This window comes from Misgurnus anguillicaudatus, chromosome 21, assembly GCF_027580225.2.
Source record: "Misgurnus anguillicaudatus chromosome 21, ASM2758022v2, whole genome shotgun sequence".
Classification (NCBI taxonomy): Eukaryota; Metazoa; Chordata; class Actinopteri; order Cypriniformes; family Cobitidae; genus Misgurnus; species Misgurnus anguillicaudatus.
The window spans coordinates 37979717-37997951 of NC_073357.2; the positions used below are offsets into that span (position 1 = coordinate 37979717).

An 18235-nucleotide genomic window follows, 5' to 3' on the forward strand; every position below is an offset into this window, starting at 1 on the left:
TAAAAACCTGCCCACTAACTATATTTGAAACAGTCAGCTTTAAACACGGCAGAGGTTTAAAACGCGCACAAAAATGACTCGGTAAGTATACATAGATCTGTTGTTATCAATCTTTTTCACTTCAAGGCAATTTTGAATAATTTTAAGTCATTTTGAGGCCCCCTGGAAATTTGTTGTGGGCCCCAGCCCTGACATGGATGAAAGTCAGACTGACTTTAGGTCTTGTCATACAACTGTATGTAGTCTAAAGTAAATTTACAATAGAAATAGGATTCTCTTCACAAGACTGGTCAGACAGGTTCATGACAAGCTGCTGACTTAGTTTGATTGACAGATAAAATAAACGCCCCTCTCAGGTAATTCTGTGAAAATCTCACATGACAAAAGGGAGAGTGATTATAACTTCCTGGAGAAGTTTTCCTTTTGTATCACAATATTTGACAAATCAAATATCAACATTTCCATTAATTCTGATGATTTGATATGATCTTCCTGGCGTCAAACTAACTCTCCGTTGCTTTCTCTTTTTATTGACAGTTGTTTAACTTTAGCACACCACCACCACAACTTAACTTGTATCGTGTCAAACCTAAATAGCTGCGTGCATTGAAAATGCTCATCTGCAATGTCGTTTACACAGCAGGCAATACCGCTTGTTATTGGATTTGTACTCTGTTTCTATAGCTTAATTTGTGTAGCATTGCGTTAGCAGATTGATTTCCAGGGTACATACACATTCTGATAAAATGTGTACCTCCTCCCAGGGCCGGAGTGGGACTCATTTTCAGCCCTGGAGTTTCATGCCTTAGACCGGCCCACTTTAGTTCACGACTGAGTATTAAAATAATATCTTTAAACCCTCAGTAGTATAAGTCTGCAGTAGTGCACTGTTCTCTGCAGCCTTGCAATTCACTGTATTTTTCAAATATATAATTTCATATTCTGTGCAAATGCAGTAAACAATTATAATTTTTGCCATAATCATGCAGCCCTGCCATAAGACCATAATATTACTAAAGTAAACTTATTCAAAAACTAAAGGAAACAAATGGGTTTGTGTTTTCCTCTATATTTCTATTTCTAAAAAACGGTGAGTCTTGCGATTAACTGTTGGGTTGATAACGTTTGGAAACCCCTGATATACAATACACAAGCAAGATTTATCAAGTATGCATTGGAAACAAATGGAAAAAATCTGTATCTTTTTTTAGTACTTAGATCATGTCTATTGCTAAATAACGTAGGCCTACCTTGTGTTAAAAAAAAGAAAACATCATGGATATACTTTTGAAACTACTTTTTTCAAATAAACTAATGAGTTTTGCATCAAATAGATTTTTGTTCCTCTTGCAATAAACGATGAATAATGACTATTCATAGAGAATTCATCTATGACTTGGATAAAAAAACACGTTTTGTAAATTCTTTTCCTTTTAGAGGCCAGCCCGTTTGTATTAAGACGCGCTCAAGTTTATTTAAATTATAATAGACGCGCGGCCGGCAAGCGCACTCAAAAGACGCGCTCAAGTTTATTTTAAATATAGACGCGCGGCCGGCAAGCGCACTCAAAAGACGCGCTCAAGTTTATTTTAAATATAGACGCGCGGCCGGCAAGCGCACTCAAAAGACGCGCTCAGGTTTATTTTAAATATAGATGCGCGGCCGGCAAGCGCACTCAAAAGACGCGCTCAAGTTTATTTTAAATATAGACGCGCGGCCGGCAAGCGCACTCAATATAGACGCGTCTGAAACAAAACTCGTGTTCAAATAAGCGCTTTGAAAACCAGAAGACAGCGGCACGTCCTGCGTTTCCCATGCGTTTTAGATGTCAATGAACCCTAATGCAAGAATTCTTCCAATAAGTGGTCGGGACTCGGGACACAATCAACTTGTGCATAAAGCGGCGGGGACATCTCTCACCCGCAAATACGCGTCATCCCGGTGGCATGACAACACCGGCCCTCGTGGCCCAAAAAAACAGACCGGCCCACCGGGAATCCTCCCGGTTCTCCCTATGGCCAATCCGGGCCTGCCTCCTCCGTAATGCAGTAAGTCACTTAGGACAAGTGTCTGCCATATCCATAAATGTAAATATAAACTTTGTGGCTCAAATATATCAAGGCATAAACAATATTGCAAAGAAACCACATTTTTACCAATTCATGTTATATGTGTTGATCATACTTTAAAACAAACAGTGAGTGAATCACAAGCACATGTAGAAAAATATTGCACTTATATTCGAGTGATTCATTGTAACTAAAACTAAATGACTTGAGTGGTTTGATGGCAGTCAGGTAGATCTTTGTTTGTGTGTTTTTGAAGGTCATGAGTGTTTCGATGGCGTTCGTTGAATGTGTGCGAATGTGTGTTTCCTTGGTTACTGGGAGATTCTTGTCCTCTTTAAATCCTCTCTAAGCCCTCATTTGCTTTTCAGACCACTGCGAGTGAGAGTGTGTTTGTGTGTATGTGCATGCATACGTGCTTGAGTGTCTTTGGCACGCTTCACCGTCTGTATGAGAATAGCCGTTTTGCTCTTGTCTATGAAAGGCTCAGTCATATTTTCGGTGCAAACCCTGCTTGGCAGAGATCTGCTGGCCTGGTTCTTTATCAGCTTTAGCTTTGTAACATATTCCTAAGTCTCAGCATTGTTCCTCCGGGCCAGGCTTTAATTAAAGAGTGTTTATCCCCAGGGCCTGGAGGGTCCATTATGAACCAGAAAAACGTCCTGTAGACATCTGCACCTGATTCTGAACTTATGACCTACATCAGTCATTACATGATTTGTATAAAACTGTAAACACTTCCTTAAAATATTTTTGAAGAAAATGATACAGATAAACCAAAATACAGTCGACTGTTACATAGTACATAGTTAATTGTCTTGCACAGTACAAGTCAAACATTTGGACACAGAATGCATGTTTCTTATGATCTAATTGGAGTTCCTTTGTATATAAATATAGGCTGTGTATGTATTGCTTTTGTAAAACTAAAATTATATTAAGCTCCAATAGGATGTAGGACATGGTGATACCAGTGCTAATTTCCTGGGAATCCAAATATGTTGTGCATTCATTTTGCATAAAATCATGGTCAAATAAGTGTAATGAAGTTTTTGATCACTTTATGAATAGGCTAATATTATTTAATAAATATTTACAATAGTAATAGAGTAGGCTTGTCAAATTTTGACTGGTACAATATGTGTGTGTTTATTTTTTGGTTTTGCCCTTTGGAATGACTGCTACATACCAGCCTCAATTTGGTGCTTTGGTTGCACAATCTTTCTGTTTTTGTCTGTGGGCTGTGTGTTTTTTACAAACCTGCTTTATTTGTCCTGTAAAACAAATGAAGCTTGTCGCCTTCAAGTTCTGATCGAGTGTGAGAAAAGCAGCATTCCCATCGGAGCACTGTTATCACCTGTGTTTCATGCACAGATGTCCGAACAGAACAAGGTCTTTCCTGTGGCTGTACACAATGCTGCATTCTCCATCGCACCTGGCTGCAAGCTTTGTGTGTGTGTGTGTGTGTGTGTGTGTGTGTCTGTGTGTGTGTATCAGGACAGAACCACATTCTTTCATTTCTTTTATACCCCAACATCTCCCCATGCCTCTCAGTGTGTTTCTGAAATGCAATCTTTTTCTCATGGCACCAGAACAAAACCTGCTTCTTCTTTTTAAGTGTCTCATTGCAGCAAGCATTGCTGCCCTCTGATTGGTTGGCGCTGGTTGAGATGTTCTCATCAGGAACATGATAGATGTCAACATGATATCATTTTAGAATTTGTAATACACTTAAATGTGGGAATGTTATTGTATCAATGTTTTTTTTTTAATTGAATTTCTCAGACTTCTCCGACTTTCTGTAAGTGAGAATTTTATAACCAGGTCTAACACGCAGATATTTTTAGATTTCTACAGAAAATCAGTCACCTGTCAATAACACTTCCGTGCATCCCTAACCTTTTGTGTGTGTGTGGTTATTTAACATGGTTAAATCCGTTCTTTAGAATTACACGACAACAACCTAAGTTACACTTCCTCTTGCCAGTGAGGTTATTCCAAGGAAACCGCTGATCCAGCATACTGGCTCCATATCATTTGATCTTGTCAGTCACGTGACCGGTGTATGTAAGCATCCGTCTACATGCTGCCAGTGACAATTTTCCGACATCCCTCACCCGTTCCAAACTACTCCTCAATTGTAATATTCCTCATTTTATCCAATTCTGTAGTAACTTCAGAGGAGGTCGGCGCTATAGTCTGAATTTGAGCTCGGTCTCAGAATGGAGGACAGCAATCCAGTATATGTGCTGAGACTGGATAGGCAGGCAAACAAAAGGCTTTGTTTTTGCAACATCAGACTGGGGAATGGTTTAATTTTTCTTAATCTATTTTTTTCTCTTTTTTTAAAGGGAGACATCCAGCATCCCACTCATCCCTTTGGGGCTGAAAGAGACAAAGGAGGTGGATTTCTCCGTTGCACTCAAGGTCTGTTTCTCTCACATTGCCCTCACAATGTTTACCTAGTATGACACAGCATTTGTCTGGTATTCGACCGTGTGGCCTTTGTGACTTTCAAAACTGTTCAAACTAAAAGAGAAAGAGTGTATCCAAAAATGAAAATTCAATCATCATTTAAATCATCACATACATTTCTTTGTTCTGCTGAAGAATGTTGGTAACAAAGCAGATCTGGGGCACGATTCACTTAATGTAGGCAAAGTAGTACTATGGAAGTGAATGGTGCCCCAGATCTGTTTGGTTACAAACATAGCTAAAAATATCTGTTCAGCAGAACAAAGACATTTAAATGGGTTTAAAACAACTTTAGGATGACTAACTGATGACAGAATGTTTATTTTTAGATGAACGATCCCTTTAATAAACAAGAAAGCCAAAAAAACCCTTTATTTGCAGTATTTTAAGTGTAAAGTGATATTTTCCACATCGCAGATTATTTCATCAAGATGTGGGGTGGGTGTTGAGATGTTTGCTGAAGCCTAGGTATGCAAGAGGATCTATCAGATAGGTCTGATCTGCTTTCAACATGTTATTTAGCCTTGCTGAAATGACACCGTGTCATAGATTCACCAGCATGACTGTCATTCATAAATCTTACTGTCGCTGCAAACGAGTTTAACAAGAAGGACAGGCCTGTAAAAATATTTGACTGTATGGGGCTATTGTGTTTTTGTTGACATTACAATGAATTCATTTATTTCAACAGGACTTCATTTTGGAACACTACAGTGAAGACGGCTCAAACTTTCAAGATCAGATAGATGATCTGATGGACCTTAGACAGGTATAGTCTTACTGTGGTATCGGTGTGTGTTTACACAACACATTACTGGCTTAGTCATTGTTTTAGGTTGCTGTACTGTAAACAATACAATACAAGTGTATTTAAAACTTAAATTGAATACCCTGAAATGTGTGTTTCAGGCCTGCCGGACCCCCAGTCGTAATGAATCTGGTGTAGAATTGCTTGGCAAGTATTTGGGTCAACTGTCCTTCCTGGAGACGCGATTCTTCTCCCCTACACGACAGATTGGCATTTTCTTCACATGGTTGGTTCCTGCTCACGCACATCTTGAACAAATCTTCAGCTATTAAACAGCACAGATCTTTCAGAAGAAATGTATAACTGGTTTGACTGGGATTTTAGATAACATTTGATCGTCTTTTTGTATATCCTCGAGACAATATGATTAATTAGAATAAATGTCATGGACAGACAAGGCTTAAAGGACAAGTTCGGTAATTTACACTTAAAGCCCTGTTTTCAGATTGTTTATGATGAAATAGAACGGTTTTGACTGAAATTTCGACATTTGCGGCTGCCCCGAGAATTTTTGGGTGTTTGTGTTTCACCTCCCACTCCTACAATGGGTTTAATGGTGCACCGGAACAATCCCTCCCAAAATGCACCAAACTGTCGCCTACAAAGACGTGAAACTCACCGAGTGGTCAGGGGCGTCCACCGACATGCCCACACAAAAATCGCTGCAAATTACGCATTCTAACAGGTTTTATCGTAGTTTTTGCCAACTCCATTGACTTGTATTAGATGTGCTGTGAGGTACGGTATTACTCCGCGCCGGGAACGTTGTTTGTATTCTTGCAATTGGCAAAGGCGGATTATCGCCACCACCTGGGCTGGAGTGTCTATTATTCAAGCTCTCAGCGGAAGAATGTACGGTTGTGAGGCGTTTGGAAAAATAGGTCCACAAGTTAACAACGAATGCTAAAACACCTGTTGGAAAGCATTTTTTGCAGCGCCCTGCAACACCCCTGAACACTCTGTGAGTTTCACGTCTTTGTAAATGAAAGTTTAATGCATTTTAGGAAGGATTGTTCCAGTGCACCATTAAAACCCATTGTGGGAGTGTTTCAGTCAAAAACCGTTCTATTTTATCATAAACAATCTGAGAACAGGGCTTTGGGTGTAAAGTACCGAACTTGTCCTTTAATGAATTATAATTCATGTTTGAATATAACAGCATTACAATTTGTTTGCATGTGTCTAGGTATGACTCCTTCACTGGCGTGCCTGTGTGCCAGCAGAACATTTCTCTGGAGAAAGCCAGTCTGGTCTTCAACATGGCAGCTCTCTACTCGCAAGTTGGCACCCGTTCCAACAGACAAACACAAGCTGGACTGGAGGAAGCTATCACTGCTTTTCAGAAATCAGCAGGTGAGAGGTCCACTGATCCAAGTATTCAGGCTGTAAGTTTGGATCTGTAATGAAACAATCATGATGTGAAAGACTCATTGCATGAAAAGAGATTGTGTGTTAGGGTTTTTGCTTGTATATTATAAGCACCGGAACTGAGAATGTAACCATGGCGTAACTCTTCCCACTCAAAGGCATATCTGTCACAGGCTCATGGGAACTCAGTGGCGTGTGTTGATTTTAGCTTTCTTACAATAACAGCAGCAGAAAGAGAGATTTAGATGGCTTTTCATAAGCTCAGTGCTATCATAACAGCCAACTTTGTTGTCTTTCATCGTAGGCGATGTTTTGAGATGTCCACCGGAAACGAGGGCCAAATGTGATTGCTGCTTGCTTTGTTATCATGACAATGATGTGTATTTGATTGACACGCTGTCACAGAAGTGTTTTGATTCGCATATTTTTGTGGCCTGAACTTTAAGGAAATGCCAAAGCTGTTTTACATTTTATTAAAACATTTTTGTTTAATTATACATTTCTGTATAGTCATAGTAATCACACTGTGCAACTCCAGACCTTGTAATTAATGGCCAAAAGTATGTAGGCATGGGTTTTGCTACTTCAGATACACCCTTAACAACAGATGCATGCAATCGAGCATACAGCCATGCAGTTTCCTTTGACAAACATTTTTAGTAGAAATTAACATAGCATAGTTTCAGCATGACGATGATCTGTGCACAAAGAAAGATTCAGTGAATCTGGACTCTACTCAAGCACTGCAATGAAATGCAAATGGATGTGAAGGTGTAAAAGTAGATAGGAAACTCTAATTTCCTATTTCAGTTGTTTGACTTTGCTCATGTTTTGCTGCAGGTGTCCTTCAATACCTAAAAGAGACATTCACACACACGCCCAGCTACGATATGAGTCCTGCTATGTTAAGTATGCTGATTCGGCTGATGCTAGCGCAGGCGCAGGAGTGTCTGTTTGAGCAGATCGCTCTGCCAGGAATCCGAAATGAGTTCTTCAACCTGCTCAAAATGGCCCAGGAGGCTGCCAAGGTACTGGACTCTTATTTTATTTAATGCTTCCAGTCCGAACAGCTCAGTCAGTTCAAATCTTACACATAGGTTTACACAAATACTTGGTTATTATGGTTTGGACATTTACACCTTTCTGTTCTCAGGTGGCTGAGACCTACAGTCAGGTTTACCAGTCCATGACCCAAGACCCCATTAAGAACAACGTGCCCTTTTTCTGGACCACCATGTGTCAGCTGAAAACCAATCACTACAACTCTCTTGCTCACTACTTTGTCTCCACTGCCTTGCTGGACCACCAGCGTAAGTCAAGCAGCCAGTCACAGGTCCTGGCCATCCCTAATTGGCCGACAGCCCACTGAAAACTTTAAAGGTTTCCTTTGTGTCGATTATATAAACTTTTCCCTTTCCTTAGGAGAGATTCAAATATCAGTACTTTAATGGACTTTTTCTTCTGAGTGTTTTTTTTAATGTTATTAAAACGGGAGATGGAGTGAGTGAGCCAGGCAGATGAAAGGCAGAGAAGTTTCGGTATCCCGGTCTACTTTTGACAGACTGGCGAGAGACTAGAGCAGAACAAATGGGATTATGTAACATTCCCGTTGTTATTCAAACAGAAACTCCCTGTGTCTCTTTTTTCCATCTCCCTTTCTTGGACTCTCTTTTTTGTTTTTTACATCTCTATGACAGGCACAGTTTAAGCTATTAAATTGCTTACTTTGACTCGCAAACTGAGTAATATACTGAAATGGCATACAAGGACACTTAAATTCATAACATTTATTAGGCATTAGGTTTTGCAATTGATATATTGGCAATCTGTGTTGCGTGTGTAGTGTCCCCCAATGATGATGAGGACAAACAAGAGAAGGCTCTGTCACAAGTATATGACGCCATGCCGGATTTACATTCCCCTCTCGACATCCTGAAGAATAAGGAAGAGAGGCGGAGGATAGGTAAGAGACACATACACACATAGAAAGAGCTTTCCATAACTGCTGACATTTAGTTTGATCTGTTCCATATTATCTACAAAATAATTGGTTAAAGGTGCAGTGTGTAATTTTTAGAAGAATTTCTTGACAGAAATGCTAAATAATATAAAAAACTATATTATCAGGGGTGTATAAAGACCTTTTATAATGAACCGTTATGTGATTATTACCTTAAAATGAGATGGTTTTTATCCTCATACACAGAGGGTCCCCTTACATGGAAGTCGCCATTTTGTGCTGCCATGTTTTTTCAGAAGCTCTTAACGGACAAACTTTTTTACTAAGTTATCTTCAACTGTGATTTTTTTTGTCCTGTGGCGGCTACCGTAGCTTCTCTATGCATTTCAAAAGCGAAGGGTGAGCTGTAAACTGAGTTGTTGGTTGCAATTTGCAACCTCACCACTAGATGCCACTAAAATGTACACACTGCACCTTTAAGAAAAAGGTAAGAGTCCAGCCGTTGGGTTAAATTAACCCTGAAAATGTTTAAATTTGACCTAACAATGGGTTAAAACAACCCAGCATTTTGTGTTGAAGCAACCCAGCATAGGTTAAATTACATCCCAAGGGGCTTGGCTCGAGTGTAGTTGATGAAAAGATTAGTTCACTTTAAATGTAAATTCTGTCAGCATTTACGGTCTCTTATGTCACTCTTTTAAATGCAAGTATACTAAAAATATCATATGGACTATTTTATTATGCAATGGAAAAACAATGGAGTTATTCCACTTCAGCACACTCAACTAATATTTTCCTGTTTGTTTGCTTGCTCAGGTAAAGCTCATTTGCAGCGTGCCATCATGGGACACGAAGAGGCGATCCGCACGCATGCGCTTTGTCGACACTTGCATAAAACAGACATCATGAGCGACATCCTGCAGGCCAGCCACAAACGTTCCCTTGCCAAGTTTGAACAATATGACAAGGAAGATGAGTTCACAGACTACATGATTGCACCAGATATCATATCTAAGACAGATATGAATAATCATGACACAACATAGGAGTGTCAGATATCGTTAATGATGTTGGGTTTCACTTTGTCATCATTCTTTATGACCGCATGTTATTAAGTACTGAGGTCATAATCTTTCTGTCATGTGATTAGATTTGATAATGACTGCTTGTGTAAATATTTATTTTAGCTAAGACAGATAAGAAAGCGGAGATGGAACTTCCAGCTGCCACCAAGGTGAAAGTCACAGACTTATTCCAGCGGCTGGTATGTGGGCTACTAATTTTACTCATAAACACAATTTATTCCTCTGAGCTCTTTTCACAGCACATACATGCTATTGCAGATTTGCAGCATTCTTAGACATGTGCCATCATGTGACACTTTGTGTTTGAACCCAACGGCTTCTTAACCCAAGATTTTTTTGTAGATAATATGGAACAGGTCTTGGTTCATCACAAAGTCAAGTATACAGTCAGCATGTGTGTGCTGTTGAACAGACCCATGTTTATTGACCTCTACACACTGGCCAAACAGACCGCAATCCCAAAAATCCAAAATAGTGCTGAACAACAGTCTGTAATTGTGAATTTTTATGGACGTTTGCTTGGTCATTGTGTAAAGCACATTAACAGTACTAATATGAATAACCATGGTTCAAATGTTGGTTTGGTATGACATTACAGGTGGTTTGTTTTAAAGTTCAAATCATAATGCTTAGGCTTACGGATGTCAACACACCCCTAACCCTAAGTATTACAATTTTGGTCAGACCTGGCAGGCAGGTTACAGTATAAAATGGGTGAAAAGGGTACCATAGCCAAATTAAGGGACCGGTATTATTGAGACATGGGAGATGTGGTGATTTTTGGGTTTTTTTGGGCTAGAAAGCAAACGGCGTCAGTAGAAATTGTATAGCAATGCATTGAAATTTAGCACACCCGAGCAGCCTGGTGGCAAGCAACACTCGACTATTACTATATATTTTTGTTAGCAACTGTTGTTGTTTTTATAAAGAAATCATGTCACATATATGCATTACTGTATAGACAGCCTGTTTATTTATTTATTTATTTGAGTATATAGAAATTGAAGGGTTTAATTTTTCAGATCAGTTCTACTTGAACTAAATGAACATTCTAGATTCATAGTGACGTGTGTTTAGTTTGCTCCAGCTGTGAGGATCAGGCTACTTCAGGTGAAGAAGGCAGACTTTATTATGTGGTCGGTTTTATGAAGGCATATGTTTGCGTTTCACCGCCTTAGTTCTTGGTATGACCTTCAGAAAGTTCAAAGAACCACTGCTGTGATCCTGAAGTGGTTGCCGTGGGCACTTGTAAATGACCCCTCGCTTTAAAATGACATTTCCGTTGTACATGGGAAGATCAGCTTGACAAAGATATAAGCGTTGCATGTCCTTCATTAAGTTGAACGATCTTCTGAAACTACATATGCTATAAACCCTACAATTACTTAAGATGTCAAAGCTTTTTACGATTAAATAAACCTTCTTCATCATATAAGCAAACCCGTTCGCACGTACCGCTTGAAGTCAGTGTGCCATAAAGCTAAATATTTGGATGATGAGTCAAAGGACAACCAGGGTGGCACACTAAAGTTAAAAACCCTGTGCGTTAAAACCAGCGTTTGGCAAAAGAAGCACTGCTGTATATTGTGAGTTGCTATAGTGATTGCTATTGTGCCGTGTAGGGGCCTTTGTCAGTGTTCTCAGCAAAGCAGAGATGGACAGCTCCACGTACCATCAAGCTAAGACTGCAAAACAGAGACCTTGGATTCACTCTGAAGGGAGAACCGCCTGTTCAGATACAGTCACTCGATCCACTTTGTCTTGCAGCGGTGAGTATTCACACACAGAAAGATTAAAATTTATTAATTTTATAAATGTAATATACATTCAATATAAATATTTTATATTGCAAAGTGTCATTAGCCTTTTTTTTTTACATTTGATTTTGATTTGACATGTAATAGTCCTGGATGGCATTTATGTCTAGTCATGCCCCTTTTTTAAGATCCCTTAAAGGTGCAGTGTGTAAATTTTAGAAGGATCTTTTGACAGCAACTCAATAAAAATATACATAACTATATTATTAGTGGTGTGTAAAGACCTTATAAAGTGAACTGTATTGTGTTTATTACCTTAAAAAATGAGCCGTTTTTATCTACATACACCGTGGGTCCCTTAACATGGAAGCTGCCATTTTGCGAGCATGTTTCTACAGTAGCCCTAAACGGACAAACTGCTCACTACCTTGTCTCAAACCATAGATATATACACTAGATGTCGCCTTGGGGCTCTGAGCATGCGTCAAAACCGCCGCCATCTTAGAACAGGGGTCTTGTCATAGGAAGTATCTAGGTAAAGCTGCTATCTCCGCCTGTACTTCGAATTCATGAACGATGCCGGACTTTTGTGCTGCGCATGGATGAAAGGGCTACTAGCACTATGCATTACAGTTATAAAAAGTACATTTTCATAAAATCTAAACGTTTTGGTATCAGCTCGAGTCGCTTGGAACCCCGACCGAGGTGGTACTAAAAAAAGCTATCGGGTACTACGAACTGCAGCTCCCAAAAGTAGGCTGACCCAAACTAAACCGTGGGGTACTATGCAATGGAAAAGTGCAAATAGATGCCGATAAAATCTACACACTGCACCTTTAATCCACTTCTTTCCTCCTCTGTTATTGTAGATAAATAATTTACTCCTATCAAGCAGCCTTACCAAGACAGAAACAGATAACTATCATTACATTTACAAGAGGAGATAAATTCTTGCTTTTTCACTTCCTTTCAAACATATGAAACCTCTCGAGGCTGAGCGTAGCAGATTTAATATTTGACAACAGCAGTTGAATGTCCACATTCACTCAAACTGCACCTGTTTTTGACCCTATCATTCTCTAGCTGTCTAAAGCAGCTGTGTTTCTCCCACAAATAACCCTTCTTTTGTTGAAACACACAAGCGATTACTCTCAGAAGTGATCTCTATGGTGATCAACAGCAGTGTGGTCGTGCCGATAAACTCATACCATAAATATTTGAAGTGTCAGACAAAGCACCACCCTCACAGGACGTGATATACTTCATTGTGACCTTTTCTTTTTCTTTCTTTTCTCTCCGCTATCTTTTCATCACCAGTCGGAGGGACTGAGAGAGGGAGATTACCTTGTTGCTGTGGGCGATACAGATTGTAAATGGATGGGAGTGAGCGATGTTATGAAGCTTTTAAAAGACGTGGATGAGGAGGGCGTTAACATCAAAGTGGTCAGCATGTTGGACAGTAGCAGCCAACCAATGGTAATTGTTTTTCCTTGCCTGTTATTTTTTTAATTGATTTGATAGATTAGAGAAGAAAGGCAGTGTGAACAGTGAATATGCAAATTAATTGTAATCCGACTTCTGAGATTTGAGGCAGAGCCAGATATGTTTAGTGACACGCAGCTCTTAAACTCGTGAGTCATGGCACATGTTACAAAACCTGGTGACCTGCCTATGTAGGAAGTATTTCACTTCATGCCTCATAGGAATGTTCCTGAGGTTATGACTGTTCTTAAATGTTTTCAGCATAATTATGATTTCTTATCACAAATATGCTGAATCACACCTAGTTTGTGTCAAATTGTATGACACCATTACTTGTATCTTTTTATGAAATTGTTATTTATTGTTCTTTATGAATCTTTGTGGTTAAAGGATTCATCCATTTTCTTAAAAAAAAAATCCAGATAATTTACTCACCACCATGTCACCCAAAATGTTGATGTCTTTCTTTGTTCAGTCAAGAAGAAATTATGTTTTTTAAGGAAAACATTAATGGATTTTTCTCATTTTAATGGACTTTAATGGAACCCAACACTTAACTCGACACTTAAAGGAACACGTCCACATTTTGGGAATTTAGCTTATTCACCGTATCCCCTATAGTTAGATAAGTCCATACATACCTTTCTCATCGCTGTGCGTGCTGTTACTCGGTCTGACGCAGCCCACGCTAGCTTAACTTAGCACAAAGACTGAAAGTGAATGGCTCCAGCTTGCAAACTGCCAAAATAAGCGAAATTCCCAAAAATCTGGGCATGTTCCTTTAACAGTTGTTTTCAATGGAGTTTCAAAGGACTCTAAACGATCCCAAAAGAGGCATAAGGGTCTTATCTAGCGAAACAATTGTCATTTTTAACAATAAAAAGCACTTTTAAACCACAACTTCTCGTCTATCTCTGGTCCTGTGAAGCGCCAGCGCGACCTCACTTAATTGCATAGTGACGTTGAAAGATCACGTGTAACATATAAAACGCACATTTGCGGACCATTTTAAACAATAAACTGTCACAAAGACATTAATTAGCATAATTCGACATACAACAACGTCGGAACGGTCCTCTTTCTCCACACTTGTAAACACTGGGGCGGAGTTTCGCATACGTGACCTCTTGACGTGATGACGTATTGCGTGAGGTCACGGGCGCATCACAGGAACGGAGATAGACGAGAAGTTGTGCATATTTTTTAAACTGCATATTTTTTATTTTTCTTGTCAAAAAGGACTATCGTTTTGCTAGATAAGACCCTTATGCCTCGTGTGGGATCATTTAGAGTCTTTTAAAACTTAAAAAATGTTAAGTGTTGAGTTAAGTGTCCTGGAATGTTTTTCTCGAAAGGCTTATTTTCTTCTCGACTGAACAAAGAGGGACATTAGAGTTTTGGATGACATGGTGGTGAGTAGATTATCTGGATTTTTTTTGAGAAAATTGACAAATTCTCTAATGTGGTGGTTCATCAAGCATAGACTAGTGGTTTACAGGCAACAGGATAGATTTACCAATAGAAGAGTAACATAAAAGACAATGGGGCGGTTTCCCAGACAGGGTTTAGATTAATCCATGACTATAGGCCTTATATTAAGACATTTATGTAGTTTTTTACAAATGAACCTTACAAACAACAATACTGGTGTGCATCTTGAGACAAAACAATAGCACTGATATGTGTTAAGATGTCAGTGCAAGATGTTTTTTAATTAAGGCAGCTCAAACATGGCATTTAGTCCGAGACTAGGATAACCCCTATCTGGGAATCCGCCTCAAAGTGTATACTCATGTCAAAATATCTTCAGTAGAAGAACAGACCATGCAAAACATGATGGGCTTATGATTAACTCCGAACAAGAATACATTGTCCTTGAATCACAAAAACAATGTGACTAGTGTACTTGTGTCAATGCCGTGATGTAACAGGAACAATTTGGTAACAACCTTTTAATAGTAGCTATGTAGTGTACTTTTGAAGTGTTTCTGATTTGTTCTGGTCAGATCAAGTGTTATGAGTTTAATGGGCTCTTTTTCTTTCTTAACCCTGCAGCCCACCAAAAGCGCAACATACAGTGGTGGTCTGCCCAAGACCTATTCCATGATCTGCCTTGCACATAATGAGGACGAGAAGAACGCAAAGGCCCGCAAGGTGGCAAAGAAACCATCATTTCTCAGCTGGGGACTCAAAAACAAGCTGAAGAGCAGCAGCACGTTGAGTCTTCCCAATGCAGATTACAGTGGAGCTCAGCCCTGGAACAGGCCATGCCCAACCTTTCCTGGCTCCTCGAATGATAGTGCGCTCTACTAAACAAACGCAACTGGATTTGTACAAACACTGATCGCACAAAAGCACCCTATATTAAAAATAAGATGGAGAGAAGATTACAGAGGGTAAAGTTAAGTACTATAGTAAAATATACATTTTGCACATCTATTTACACAGGTGTAAGCTATTTTATTTGTTCATTTATTTGTTCGTCTCACCAGTTTTACGTGTTTTAATGAATCGGTAGATAAGACACAATGTGTATGCTGCTTGAAATATTTAGATTTGTGTTTTATTCATGTATTGAATGGTTAAAATGAAGATGAGGTGCGATGAAGGATTATTCTGCCAATAGATAGGCACCCTCTTGTAGTTCGACACTTGTTTTGCTGTGGGTGAAGAGAGCTTCTTTTGTTCTGCAATTGTACATGTCTCTTCTTTACACTGCTTGAGGACACTCCTGTCCTTTGTCAGAACCACACAGCAGACGGCCTGTTGCTTACAGACAAGGTTTCTATGGTGATCTTGCATTATTGAATGGAATTGTAATCCTTTGTCGATCACTGTAGAAGAACAGAATGTAGAAGTTGACAGCGAATAGATTTTGCTTCTCGTACGTCTACGCAAGCAGTAATCATATTTGTGTGTAACTGAAGTATTTACATACACTGAAGGAATAAACCATGATAGGACTTTGGCCAACACCATCAACATATTGCCAGAAAAGTGAATATAAATGCCATTCTTATTTAACTTGTTTTATGTGTTTTATCTAACACTTCTTAAGCGTTGGAATATTTCACTGTCTACAAAGTAGATTTTTATACACATTTGATAATCAAATAATTTATATGCAAAATAAAGAGAAACATAACTATATAACCATGTATTCATTTTAAGTATTTAGTTTTTGTATCATGAAATTGTAGCTTGATGTATATAATCATGGGTTGGTTTTATGGCTACAGTACAGTTTTTTTTTCTGTTACTCTTTTTAATAGTGTAGCTCAAAGGGTGTTTTTCCCTGCATACATCTTACTGACAATATTTAAAAATTGTAATTAAATTCAAACCTCTCTCAATACAAGAAAGTCTTAAGCCTTACCACTGAACAATGCCTTACCACTGAAAGCATTATCAGGGTCTACAATAAAATGTTATTAGTAACTGTGGACCTACACTCCTTGCTTGTAAATAATGTATTATCTTTGTGATTGTATTTTTACCATTTATGTTTTTACATACACTGTTCTGTGAGGATGTGGATGTTTTCTATCGTATACTTAATGAATCTTTAAAAGTTGCACATGTTTTGTTCTTTAAAGTTGAGCTAGAATCAACATTATTGGCCTGAATTTTAACATTGTTACGAATATTAATGTTATATGAGACCAATCCCAGATTAGTTTCACAACATTTGACCTTGTTCATGTTTCTATAGCTTATGTTAATTAGCAAGTGTCTGGTCTGTGGTTAATTTTTATTTGTTAATTTTATCTTGTCTTTGTAAATCTTGAAATAAATAAAATAAGGGGTCAAAACTGTGGCTGTTTTTGATAATGTGTAAGCAAGTGTTTATCTGTGGCTTTTCTGTGCTTACCTAAGGTTGGGTATAATCTTGATAGGTTATTTATAAATAATGTATGTCTTGTAATTTATGGATTTTATTAATTAAAGGGATAGTTTACCAAAAATGAAAATTCTGTCATTATTTTCTCATCCTCATGTTTTAAATCTTTATGAAGTTCTTTGTTCTGATGACCACAAAAGATATTTTGATAAATGATGGTAAACACACAGCTGATTCTAACCATTAACTTTTATAGTAGGAAAAACAAATACGATGGAATTCAACGAGTACTGTTAACTGTGCTTACCATCATTTATCAAAATAACGTCATCATTTATCACAATACTTCCACAATATTTGTTTTCCTACTTTGGAAGTCAATGGTTACAATCAGCTGTGTGCTTACTATAATGTATCAAAATAACTTCTTTTGTGTTCCTCAAAATAAAAAAATAAAAACTCATACAGGTTTAGCTTAACATGAGGGTGAGTAAATGATGACAGAATCTTCATTTTTTTGGGGTGAACTATCCCTTTAAGCAGATTCTGAATAGTTATTTTTCATTTTTTATACCTCAAATCTAAGAATATAACTATGGTTAGGCATCTATAACCCACCTGTCCTTTGAAAATTCTAATGTGCAGTTTTTAATGACCTGCAAACCCAAACATGGGACTTAGATGCATGTCAGTCAAGGCAGAATAGAGATGTCTTACTGTTTAAATGCTGTAATGCAATGATCAGTTGACCATGGCAAACCAGAATTACAGTAAAACAGACCAAGATGTACATAATACCAGTTTCTCAGTATGAGAAAATTACTGTAGCACTGATCGTGTTCTGCTCTGTGAGTTGAGAATCAGGTTGGTAAAAATGGTGTGGTGGACAAATGGATTTTAAATCACTCACAGACTGGGAAATTTTATGGTGTAGCCTGGTTGGGAAGAGATTGCTTGCCAACACCAGCAGTGACGTCAGAGTGGTTAAGTTTGTGTGTGTGCGTGTGTGTGTCAGTGAAAGATAGAGGAAAACTACAGAACATAAGATCCATCTGTACAAGAACAGAAGAGGAATAATTATTAAAAAACATCCACTCAAGATTTATTCAACACTGGCTTTTCTTCAGAAACGGTTTACTGGAATCATTGACACAGCACACGTCTGCTTTAAACGGGAACACTTTCCACCAGAATGATTTCTTACTGTATGACTCACCCACTTTCTCCTCTTCACCAGTCTTGTAAAAACACAGGCAGCATACATTATTTAACCCATTTACAAATGTAGTAATCAAGTTACTGTGTTGGCATATCAATACAACCACAAACAAATATATTTACAATGACAAGCTACATTTATTTTTAAATGGAAATTGAAAAGGATGTAAGTGGT

The 18235-nt window shown here is 38.4% G+C and overlaps 1 protein-coding gene across 2 annotated transcripts in view; it reads left to right on the forward strand.

Annotated features, from left to right (window-relative positions):
• Window positions 1-16816, forward strand: part of rhpn2 (rhophilin, Rho GTPase binding protein 2) — a 31925-nt gene extending 15109 nt beyond the window's left edge. Inside the window, exons 4-15 of one of the 2 annotated variants that reach the window (XM_055206058.2) lie at window positions 4418-4493; window positions 5233-5310; window positions 5451-5575; window positions 6536-6702; window positions 7558-7745; window positions 7871-8027; window positions 8561-8680; window positions 9494-9688; window positions 9865-9911; window positions 11385-11531; window positions 12837-12995; window positions 15057-16816. In XM_055206058.2, the coding sequence (XP_055062033.1) occupies window positions 4418-4493; window positions 5233-5310; window positions 5451-5575; window positions 6536-6702; window positions 7558-7745; window positions 7871-8027; window positions 8561-8680; window positions 9494-9688; window positions 9865-9911; window positions 11385-11531; window positions 12837-12995; window positions 15057-15314 (1717 nt within the window). In that variant the 3' untranslated portion in view covers window positions 15315-16816. Of the gene's footprint in view, window positions 1-4417; window positions 4494-5232; window positions 5311-5450; window positions 5576-6535; window positions 6703-7557; window positions 7746-7870; window positions 8028-8560; window positions 8681-9493; window positions 9689-9864; window positions 9942-11384; window positions 11532-12836; window positions 12996-15056 lie in introns of both variants that reach the window. The other variant, XM_055206048.2, reaches the window with a different exon arrangement.
• The last annotated feature ends 1419 nt before the right edge of the window (window positions 16817-18235 follow it).